This window comes from Lingula anatina, chromosome 7 (assembly GCF_051362555.1).
Source record: "Lingula anatina isolate TDL-2025a chromosome 7, LinAna3.0, whole genome shotgun sequence".
Classification (NCBI taxonomy): domain Eukaryota; kingdom Metazoa; phylum Brachiopoda; class Lingulata; order Lingulida; family Lingulidae; genus Lingula; species Lingula anatina.
In genome coordinates, this window is record NC_141773.1 from 18,196,687 (window position 1) to 18,208,775 (window position 12,089).

At 37.6% G+C, this 12,089-nt stretch overlaps 1 protein-coding gene across 1 annotated transcript; it reads right to left on the reverse strand.

Annotated features, from left to right (window-relative positions):
- Window positions 1-71: 71 nt before the first annotated feature.
- LOC106151670 (uncharacterized) lies at window positions 72-11,489 on the reverse strand. The gene is made up of 11 exons (XM_087017778.1): window positions 10,930-11,489; window positions 9,742-9,847; window positions 9,515-9,606; window positions 9,106-9,307; window positions 8,131-8,277; window positions 7,456-7,541; window positions 5,499-5,691; window positions 5,052-5,213; window positions 3,093-3,193; window positions 2,742-2,940; window positions 72-2,011 (listed from the first exon to the last, which is right to left on the reverse strand). The coding sequence occupies exons 1-11, from the start codon at window positions 11,269-11,271 to the stop codon at window positions 1,863-1,865; spliced, it is 1,779 nt and encodes a 592-aa protein (XP_086873904.1). The 5' UTR covers window positions 11,272-11,489; the 3' UTR covers window positions 72-1,862.
- Between the last annotated feature and the right edge of the window lie 600 nt (window positions 11,490-12,089).

Sequence of the window (12,089 nt, forward strand, 5' to 3'; positions counted from 1 at the left end):
GGCAGGTCTTAAACTTGACTGAACACAGGCTTGTCTTGGGAAATGTTTTGTTGATAGAGATTACATGGAAATTCAGAGTTTACAACTTTATTCGCCCACATTAATATTATATATATTTACTATAATATATAATTAATATAAATTCTTTATATGTAAGCACATTGTCTACAGGGGTAACGTTGTTTGAGAGTAGTTGATAGAATCACTGGACACCAAGCAGCACAGCATACACTTTGGACTTTTACATCATCTTTCATTGTGCAATCCAACCGTTTTGCATTTTGTTTCATAGTGTAATCTAACTGTTTTGTCTCTAATTTCACTGTACAATCAAACCGTTTTGTCTTTGATTTCATTGTACAATCAATAAATAAAAATAACATTGATATTATGAGTAAAATTACGACACTAAACAATGGCACTAGGGCCTATCTACAGGGCCCCACTCGACGTAACAAAACTGTCGACAATGGGTGCTCTCTATATTCCTTCTTCTGATCTTACCATGGTCGGTTCTCAACAAACCGACGGCGTTTCATTTTGTGAGGGTTTTGTTACAAAAGTGAAACTCATCACCGTTACCAACCATGATGGGCATCGTTTACATAATTGCATGCAACATCGGGTACGTTGAACATTAACCGAAGAACCGAAGGAACAGAATTGACATCAAGGCAGACGACGAATATACATGCACAACACATAATTACTTGCTTAAATTTCAACATGTAAATTGCATCAAAATATATGCCATAAAATAACAATATACGAACTCAATCACTTAAATGCTTGGGCCTTAAAGGAATCACCCCAGATTGCTTCAAAAGACTTTTGTTTCCAGGCTTGGCAAAAAACTCTTCAAAAAATCCTTCCCTGACGCACATATGAGTCGGTCCAAAGAACACACATTGTCCCATCTTAATCATTATGCTAGTTTTTCTTAATCGCTTATTTACGGAGATTGCTATCGACACTAAAATGACTTAGAGGGCATACGGTGGTGGTGCTTAAGTTTAGCCCTTACATTTCCAATGGGGTTATGATTGCTAAGAGACTTATTGAAATAATAATGGCATCCACTGTTCGAAGACGCATGGAAATTTTACTTGCACAACAAACAATAAATGGGTAGAATCTCAACGCGTAAACTGTGTCAAAACACCTAAAAATTACAATTACATTAAATGATTTGTACAGACACTATCATGAAATGTGTGAACCAAATAGGAATCATCGCAGATTGCTTCCAAAATATCTGTTTCCAGACTTAGCGTAGAATTCAGCGATCTTTTGCGGGATTTGGAGGAGAGTGACTTCCACTGCTGAGATAGATAAAAAAACTCTCATTTGATGTGCAACTTCCATAACCTCACTGTCACAAGAATAATTCTCGCCAGTACATAACATATTTTCACTGTTATGTGCACTTATGAGCACGTGGAGTAAAGCAAAGTAGGGAGAAAAGTTCTTTAACGGCTATACTTCTGAGGTTCACTGTCAGGTTCAAAGCTGGTTTGATAAAATATATTCGTGCTAGGATTCGAACGTATTTTGTATAAAAGTTCTTAATACCCGCTTTACATGTAGACCTACAGTATAAACACTCCTACATTGCCTTATTGTTCATCCGCAAGGCAAAATTAAGAATGAATACAGCCAGCAGACACATAACGTTTAATAGCGTTACCATAACGTTGTTTGGTTAAATACATAGTTACTAGAAAGTTATCTGATTATATGCATAATTACCATAACGTTGTTTGGTTAAGTTAACGTTATAATAGCTTTCTGTGTTTGCTGGGCATACGTTATCTTTTTTCAGAATTCTAAATTCTGAATTTGATAATTATCCGAAATGGTATTCAAACGCCTACAAACACTTCTTCGACAATTACGTTGGTGCTGGATTGCCAACCCGTGTACATATTAGAGCCTGGATAACCAGAGCAAGGAATTGTTCTCAGCTCCACACTCGTTGGACCGCTGGGAATGTCGTGGCAGATGCCATCCACTGAAATAAAATCCAGACACTCCATTAAAAATGGAAAAGACGGAATTTCACAGAATTAATGTTAAATGTTAAATGATGTTCCTTTACATAATGTGAAGGATCATTTATCCTATGGACAAATGCCTCTCTCTAAATTTAGGCATTAATACGTCAGACATTGCCCTTAATTATTCAATAAAGCAATTATGGGAAGAGTGGGAGACGTTAGAGTTTTGTAATGACTGCATGGTCATGACTCCATAATGCCCCATTAAATGTCGAATGGGCATCATAGGGACTTTACCAGTCATTAAAACGTTAACACCATAGATCCTGTTATGATCATTATTGTCACTTACGATATAGATTGTTGAAATAAAAACACCCTGCATCAAGTAAAATATATATGTACATATACTCCATTAAGAATGGGAAAGACGAAATATATATTTTAATCAATACGCCGCTATTTTAACGGGAGGCCTTATGTCTCCAGTATGTGATAATATTGAAATATTTATTCACCCGTTCTAAAGTCGAACACGTAAAGTACAATGATTGACTCAATAGCTTTGGGAGCTCCTCAATCTAAAATACTTTGCACTCTCCAAAAATCGCAACGCCAGTGAAAAGGAACTGATGTTCTGTGTAACGGAGTTCGCCATCTTATCTTTATATTACAGAACGTAGAGAGAAACGTGGAGTAAGTTCTCAAGATGGCAATAAGATAACCATTACAAAACACACTCACCTACACAAGGTTGATGCCAGTTGGCCACCGAAGGTCCAGACTCGTATAGCACCCGCTCAATACTGCCCGGGTTATTACACGTGGTTCCATTAAACGTCACATACCAGCGTCCACAATCTGGGTTTCCAAGGATACGACAGTTGAAACTCCAGATAACATTAATACCACTGTCCGAATATATTTTGTTGTACACGAAAGCCTGGAAAATATGGAAACATTCTAACTGAGTGCATATCATCATTTATTACCGACAGCAACTGACCTCACAAGGACGTCACAAGACGTGCTCATGTCACATAATGACCCAAGACTTCCGTGTACGGTTTGGCCCGATATTAACATATTACTCACCTTGATGAGTGCATTTGTGATCTCAAGATTAAGGCTGAGCCACCACCCGTGCTGTCTGTTCACCACTGGGAGACGATATGCGTGACCACTTGGGGTGAGAACTGGAAAGATTCAAGAATATGATTGGAAACAATATTGTAAAGTAAGCAGTAAATCTCACATCTATGTTCTTACAAAATGTCATTTAAATGTTATTATTGTACTTGTAACACCGTTTATTATTTTCTTTAATTTTTTTATTGTACTTGTAACACCAATTAAATTGTTCGTGTATTTCATGTTGCCATTAAAATGTATGAACTGGTAAAGCACTTCAGAGAGCATAGAAATCCGCCACGAAAGCTCAATTCACATTATTTTTTATTTATCAATAAATAAATTAATTTGCCAATTTACAAGATAAATTCTCATTATAATGGTCATTGATTAATGAATCACCAGCTAAATTTACCCCTTCTTTGGCCGATGTATCTCTTTTACTTTTGGAAATATAAAGGCTATAAAATTAGATAAGCGCATTTTATGGTAAAATTAAGGTAAAGTTAAAATCCACACGCTTTGATTCCCAATACAAAATTTTCTTTTTAAGTTCACTAGTAACAATGGGTGTATCTATTCTGGTTTTGGAGATGTAAATTGAAAAAGTGCCTTTCATCGTGGCAAGTAGCCTACGTCAAATGTCGGTGGTCATGGTCACATTAGGATTCTCAATGCACGGTTTCCTATCCAAGTTCAATATCAACTATGGACGCATCTCTTCTAGTTTTGGAGATATAAGGGCAAAAAATTGGAAAAGTGCATTTTATGGTGAAGTAAGGGCAAAGGTAAATTCAAGGTTCCCAATGTTATGATTTTCAATACTAGGGCAATATTAACCATAGATGCATTTGCAAAGTTCATTTCATGGTAAAAAGTAGGCCAAATGTCAAATTCAAGGTCACATTAGGATTTCTTATTCAAGTATTATAGTTCATATGAGTGCATTTCTGCTAATTGACGTTTAATTTTGAAAACGTTTCACCATTATGCATAGTGCCATTGTGCTTTTTGAAATAACTCAACTCCTAAACTCTGTGGAAAACAAACAAAGAGGCAACACTTCAATATTCAATAAATAAATATATAATGCTACAAACAAGAGTCTCCATCTGTTATGGCGCCAGATTTAGAAAGAGTTTCCTGTTTTCGCATCTACATGATGCTTCTCTGTGAAAATGGACCCATTCGCGTACTTGTAGATGAAAGGAGACCCCAAGTGTAAGTTCTCGCCATAATATAAAAGCATAAGTCTATGCAGTGTCTAAAATCCGCATAGTGGCTGATGTCGTCCGACACCTCCATTTACACATAGAGCTTAAATTTTTACAACATTTTGACACATTTGAGATTGAATATTGGCCAAAAGTCAAATGCAAGGTCAGATACGACTTCTGGTCAGATGTTTGTAGTAAATTTCCCCATATTTCATTCGGTTTGGGGGATATTTCTCATTTTATGTTGTAAAATCTTGATAGACTTAGACAAGGGTGCATTGCAACGCTTGTCATAGTTACGCCAAGGCACCGACAGAGCTCAAAACCAAGGGGTTCAAGGTGAGATTATATGTGTTCCAATTCCATAAGATGAAGACAGGTTCTAGTAAACAAAATTCGGTAAGTCTGCTCATGACTGTATGGTGGTAGAAGGTCGCTGGACAAGGGTCCCTTACGGGAATGGTACGTGCACATCCAGAGGTGTAAAGACTGTGGGACATGTTCTGTGTGACTGTCCTCTCACAGCGGGCTTGAGAGAGAAATCTATTAACTTGGATTTCAGATTAGTCAGCAAACAAATATATTAGCAATATGAGCAAATATGTTTATCTCCAAATTCTTTTTTGACTGCTTGACCTGTGGGAAAAACATGTTTTCTGTAAATCTTGTGCTTCTGCCCATTATTCAAGTGCTAATCAGTACTCACCAGCAGTTATATCATTGCCAAGACGCGACTCTTCCATGATCAGTATGTTCTCTTGGTTCCAACCAGTGTAGGGATTGCCTTCACTATAGCTATCGTAACATGTACCAACGTGAAGGGAAACCGTTACCAATCCTGCCGCAAGTCCTTTACATAATCCGTGTACTGAGGATAGAAATCATGGCCTATAAGGCTACAAAGCTTTAAAACAAAGTTAATCCCGTAATGATAAAAAGCATTTCCCTATTTGTCCAATATGATTTAATGCAAACATTTAAAGATCTATCAATGCATGTAATGTAGTTAGTCAACGCGGAGCGATTAAAATCAAACTTGCTACATGTACGTGTTCTAAATTTTACATATTCATGCTTTCTTCATTTAAACCTGCATTAACAGTCTCCCTCTGTTTCCAAAAATAGAATAAAGACAAATATAATTATAACCTACATGCATATCCCCTGTGAAACATGTTATCTCCTTGCACGTAGAAGGCCATATCGACAGTGCCTGGGTTTTGGCATTCTGCTCCATTAAACTTAAAGTACCATCGCGAACAGACGGGGCTTCCGGACACATACAAATTTCCAGAATAATGAACGACAAGTGCTGTATCACTGGCCCTCTTCCGGAATGTCTCGGTCTAGAAAATAGTTTAACAACTTATTACATCTTTAAGTATCTTGCTATGGCAGGTGTCTATATATAATCTGATAACTATCTCTCTGTGCAGTCACAGTCGCTGATGTCGTCCGACACCTCTATTCACCCAGAGAATAGGTTTCAGAAGCAACGACGTTGACCTAGCATTTAACTTTCTGACTGGTTATTGTTGTCTGTCTTCGAATTTCTCTGCGCAGCTTCAGTGTAAAAGAACGGTGAATTTTAAAAAGTTGTAGCATCGCGTTATCCGAAGAGAATTTTATAACGGTGTCCACGTTTAAGGCCTTCACAAAACCTTTGCGTTGTTCGGAACAAGCTTGATTGATTTATACGGTAGTAAAAGAACTTGAAAGCAGTGAAAACATTCCTCTCTTAAGCCTGGGTCACACTGATCTTGCAACCTTTTGGCAACCTCTTTGCAACCTCTGTCGCAAGGAGGTTGTCATAGGTTTTTAAGTGGTCGCATAAGGTTGCTGGCAGGTCGCCTGCGATCGTTGACACATGAAAGCCATTTTTTTGTGCATCGACAACCAGTGCGACTAAAGATGAAAAATATCGGTATCCTAAAAGTTGCCTATCGGTCTCTTCTTGGTTGTCAGAAGGTTGCTATAACCAGTAGCATACCATCTGCAACTGCACGGTCGGTTGACAGTATTTAGTCGACTGGTCTCTTACAAGTTTGTTACCAGTCGCAAGTAGTCAGCAGCAGGTCGCTAGAAGGTTGCAGTTGTTACTGCATGGTCGATTGACGGTCTTTATACCCCCGTCACACTAGAGGCAGAATGAGCAAGAATGCCGTCGGAAAGACAATTCTTTGTGCATACCTGGATATTCAAAGAGCATTCTAAAAATTCCGAGTGCATTTCAAATATTTTTACCCATTATTGTGGTCGGCCCGAATGTTAAAAACTTTCGAAAGTTTTTGACATGAGCAAAACATTCGAGCCGGCCACAAGAATGTGTAAATATATTTGGAATGCACTCGGAATTTTTAGAATGCTCTTCGAATATCCAGGAATGCACAAAAAAATGTATTTCCGACGCAATTCTTAATCATTCCGCCTTACTAGAACTTTTTTGTCTTTTGAGAGGGGAATTTATGAGAAAGCAGCTACTGTCACAAGTTGGAAACATATATTTTCTGTGCGACCTTGCTGCTACCAGTTGACAAGCGATTGCTTGCCCTGCAACCGGTTTTCAATCACCAAATGGCTGCAGACAGGTTGTTTATCGCTCGGCAAACGGTGTGCGACTGGTAACCTATGGCTTGAAGATGGTCTATAAGATACCATACTGCAACCTTGTTGCAACCGGTTTGCGACTGCTTGCCGATCAAAATTGGCCATAGCTTTTTAATTAGCTTGCAAAGTGATCGCAAACGACCGCCAGATTTTATGGTTGCAAAAAGGTTGCCAAAAGGTTGCAAGCGCAGTGTGACCCAGCCTTTTGGCAGCTGCTGTTGAGAATAAATTTCTTGTACGGTTTTTTTTCACAATTTTAAACCTCATTCATCATTCGTCATTTACCTTGCCTATGTCAATGAGTCTGTTCCTTTAAATGTGTTTGTTTATGTATGTATGTATGTATACGTGCTTTTTTTGATGAAAATTTTTACTATTTTAGTGAGATCCTCCATCTCACTTTACAGTTACTAGCCTGTGAGGTAAATTTAAAGAAATGTGATATTTACAGTATCTAAAATCAAAGTCCCAATCTATATTTAAAAATAATTTATTATACTCACAATATGAGCATTGTTATTTCTTGTGCTGGCGTAGTAATACTTGCTCAGATATTGTATGTTAAATATGGACAGCGAGGTACAGGCGCCTAAAACATAAATAATATGTTTACTGAAAATACATAGAATTTAATATAATATTAATTAAGTCTAATTAATGTGAAGTATAATTACTGCTTTAACTTATTCATTCTACAAACAGTACCCCTGAAACAGTTTCTCTTACATTTACATGTACTTTGTCATAGAAATTAAGGTAGTTTGGGTAGTCAGAAGTGTTTCACGGATGTCAGCTTACCATGAGTCGACATTGTTCAAAAACCTGAACCATACCCTCCCCCCCCTCCCCCCCCCCCCCCCCACCACCACCACCACCACCTCACAAACAGTACGCAAACAAAGACTTCATAAAATCAAAACTTCACTCCCTTTTGGTATGGAATTCTCAAAGGAGGCTTTGCTTTCTCTTTTGTCTTATAAAATAGATTTTCCAATTCTTGGTGAGCGTAAAACAACTGATATTGACGACTGAAGAACGACTAGCAATCTAGTTCCAATAGCGTATTTCAGTCGGACAGTTAGTCCATTATACATTATAGAATAATAAAGAGAAAGTTTATTGCGGATTCTGTACTGATTAAGAACGCTTATTAAAGCTAAGGTTATACTGACACTTACCAGAACCAACGTCGTATTCCACTTCGGCCACGGTTATCCTGCTTCTGGCGTTCCAGCCCACGTGATTCGTGCGAACATAATAGCACACAGCAGTCTCCAGAGAAATCGTCCGTACTCCAGCTTCTATGCCATGACAGATACCGAAAACTTGGAGACAAAATGCAAATGTTTTACACCAATGAGGTATCAAAACTACGTATTTTCAAGGTACGATGCAATGGCTGATGTTCGAACTGAAGAAAATGAAGGACCCATAAAGAGATAAAGTGTTAGTATAGTATAAACCAAGTGTTTAGTGTGTTAACCAAATTTTACCTTAACCAAGGAGTTGTTTCATACAGCTCCTTGCCTTAACTATGTGGTTATTCAGTCCTTATCTGGGTCATATTTGTTGGGAATGCCATTAGTATGTCCAGAAGAAAATGGGCGGGAATTTTATGAAAAATCGTGTTGAGATCTTCATGTATTTTAATACATTAGGATTAAAGCAATTCAAATATTTATTGTCATTGTTTCTATTAACGTTTCTAATATATTAAAATAAGCAGCCTTCAGAAAAATAAAACACTTTGGATTTTTGTGCCATGGCTATTTCCGAAAATGAATAACTGTTAGAATTTTAGAAAAAGACACTAAACATATCATTGCTAGAAAGTTACTGTGGTGAAGGCTTCAAATTATGCATATGTACACATGTGAAACAAAGTCTGTAGTAAGCGCTTCCGCAGGCCTTTTAAATAAAATAAAAAAGACGAAAAATTCATCGAATTTGACATATGTATTTCAATTTTAATGCATTAGTCTTTTTACCATCAAGCCATTTGACCCTCGCACTTTCTTAAAAGGGTTGAGGCCGGTTGTCTTATCGCTTTATTATTAGACATGGAGTGAGACATAGGACATACTTTCTAGACGAAATTGCTGACTCCTTAAGTAGGACAAGGAAGATTAATGGGAATAAAAAAAAATACTTACATTCGGCGTGTTTTGAATGGTTCCGGGCTTGGTAATGATATTCCGCGAACCTTATGCGTCCTGGATTGGAGCACTCTTGACCGTCAATGGTGAAGACCCAAAAGGTGCACCCGTACTGAGTATTTACTGCTGAATCCAAGGTACCGCTCCATTTAAGGAAAAGTCCACTGTCCATCCCTTTCTTTTTATTATATGATACAGTCTAGAATAAAAGCCAACGAGGCTGTATCAATACCATATCTGCGTAAAAGGCAAACTAAGCAAGCTTGATTTGTTGTTCGACGAAAACTATTCACTAAAAAAACGTTCGCCCATTATGTATATCAAATTATTTATCACCCATCTTAAGATTACAATCACGATCTTTAATAATGCTTGATGAAATTGATGTTGTGAACTAAATACGCACAAAAGCCGTTCCGGTCGTAAGTTCTTTGGCGGATGTGGTACTCCATTCGTATATATTGGATAACGGAGTCTCGTCACAATCTGACTGATCACCTGAAAATGACATAAAACGCTCTTGGATATACAAACATTTTTCACATTTTTTGAATTTGTTACTGCGTCCCATAATACCTTGCAAATTTGGGCGTATTGTTTAGAATGGGGACAAAATTTAGTGGATTCACCTACCTACACAGTAGACCTCCCTGGAGTCGCACGTGGTGCGACATCGGCCCGCCTCTGAACAAGGAGAGTTGGCACACTTGCTGTAGGTTAACTCCACGAGTGCGTTTACCTGTAACAAACATAGGAAACATGGGATTGTGTTCAGATGCACGCACAGAGAGGCAATTCGATTCCAAGATTATCAACTTTTATGGTGTACTTGGTTGTTTATTTTCATGTTCAATTCTACCAGTACAAAGCGATTAATTTGAAATGCGGCTTATCCATGTAATTTGAATGTATCACTAAGCAGCGATTGACACTTTATTATGATTAGGTGTTTCCTTTAAGAAGGACGTAATAGGAATTAAAAAAAACCCTCAATAGTTGTAATTTTGTGTAAATTTTCATAATGCTTGGTTGGCTGCAAATGGTATCAAATAAAATTTCAAGTTCTTGACAAATTTGAAGTGTATTTGTTTTTTAATTCAGTTTAAAGGCAATTAAGAAAGTTCATAACAGTTCATACATTTTGAAGTTCTCTTCACAATAGATATCTGGCAAGTCCAGAAATTTCAATGCATCATTTGTTTGTACCAATGCTGAGGTATGGCTTCGGTAAGTCTGTTCATCTCAGAAAACACAGCTACTGTACATAAATGCATCTTTCATTTTTTTAAATTTTCACCATCCAATTATTTAATTTTCTTATTAATCTGGACAACAATTGAGTGTCAATCACTCTTTCATCAGTTTTTCAATTTCTAAAATCACTCGGTATCCAGGTGTGGTGTGGATCAGTCGTTCCCAGTGTACTGATTTTAGACACACTATGATTAGTTGTAAATATGTTTAAATTAACTTTTGCTTTGACAGGAAAAAATTAAATTGAAAAGAGACGGGACCCCTCAATCGATTTTATTGGCAATGTCTTAAAAACACAAAGACGCATGATAAACGTGATTTCTTTTGAAACAAATGTCCTTTTGAGTTATTAGAATATTTAATAAAATGATATGGGATGGATTAAAATAAATCTTATAAGTCCAAAAGGGTCAAAATCCTTGACAGTTTCACAGACATAAAACATTTATAGCCTTATAACCGAACCAGTCCGCTGATTGAGAGGACTAGATCATACAAGATACAAAAACGCAACGAAACGATGAAGATTGCATTATTTTTAGCTGCTTCACCCAAAACAACACTCACCGCCTGCGCCTGCAGGTTGGTCACCACCCCTCCACTCTCCACCACGCTGCTCGTCTCATACCCAGTCGTCTCCTGCGGAATATCAAGAATGTAACATCTCTTGGCGCGTTCATCAAAGTACGTGGACCGGCAATTTTTGTAAGATGGACAGTGCGCGAGACAGTTAAGGTTGGAAACGGCGGGATATTCTGCAAGATAAACCGGGACTTCATATTCAGGAGTCACTCTGATTGGTGTAGAACCACTCCCGGTACTAGGGCGGCACATGTCCAAAGCACTTGTTGTGAGGGCATGTGACAATGGTAAAACCATTAACAGGACGACAAAAATGACCGAAGTCATTTTACTGTCTACATGTATTCCCTCGTGATTCCAGCTTGCAGATGAACACTGCTTTTTTTCTTTTTTTTATCCATTGATCATGGCATGTTTGCTAATTGCTGTAGTTCCTTTTAAAAACCGATTGTTTATTTTGCCTACTGCAGATAGTCAAAAGCAAAATCCTGTATTTCCTGAAACATGACCTTTGCAGAACGACAGTGTACTTTTGGTTATGATTGACAGGTTAATATCGAACTACCTGTATATTCTACGTTGATGGCAGTTTGTCCATAGTTATTGCAACAAAATTGCAAAACAAAATTGCATTTGATTGGCCAACCTTATTTCTTTATTGTAGGTGTTCCAAAAACATTTGCACAAATAAAGAGCCACATATATTTCGAACAAGCGAAATTATAAACCCTGCCCCTCGAGGGATATACTGTTACCACACCTTTTAGCAACTTCTTTAACAGTTGGCCAAATGTGATTCTTTACAAAGTGCAACGCCGTCGATATATTTTATTCTTCAAAGACTTTGTTAACCGCAAATGTACACCCGATTGTTTTACTTTTACAGAACCAGAGCCAGGCGATCACAAAAAACATTGACATTGTCTTTATTCATCATTTGTACCTCAGGCTCTCATTCCTGTTTCAATATCAGTATTGTAGAATTGATATTTGTTTATCTCTTTATCACATACGGACTGTGTTCAAGTTTGGGATGGCAATCGAAGTCTTGGTGATCACTAACAGCATGGTAAACATTCTTCATGAAACTACTGACAATGAAGATACAGAAATTGACAAAGGCGTGATCCCGATTTCAGTCATGT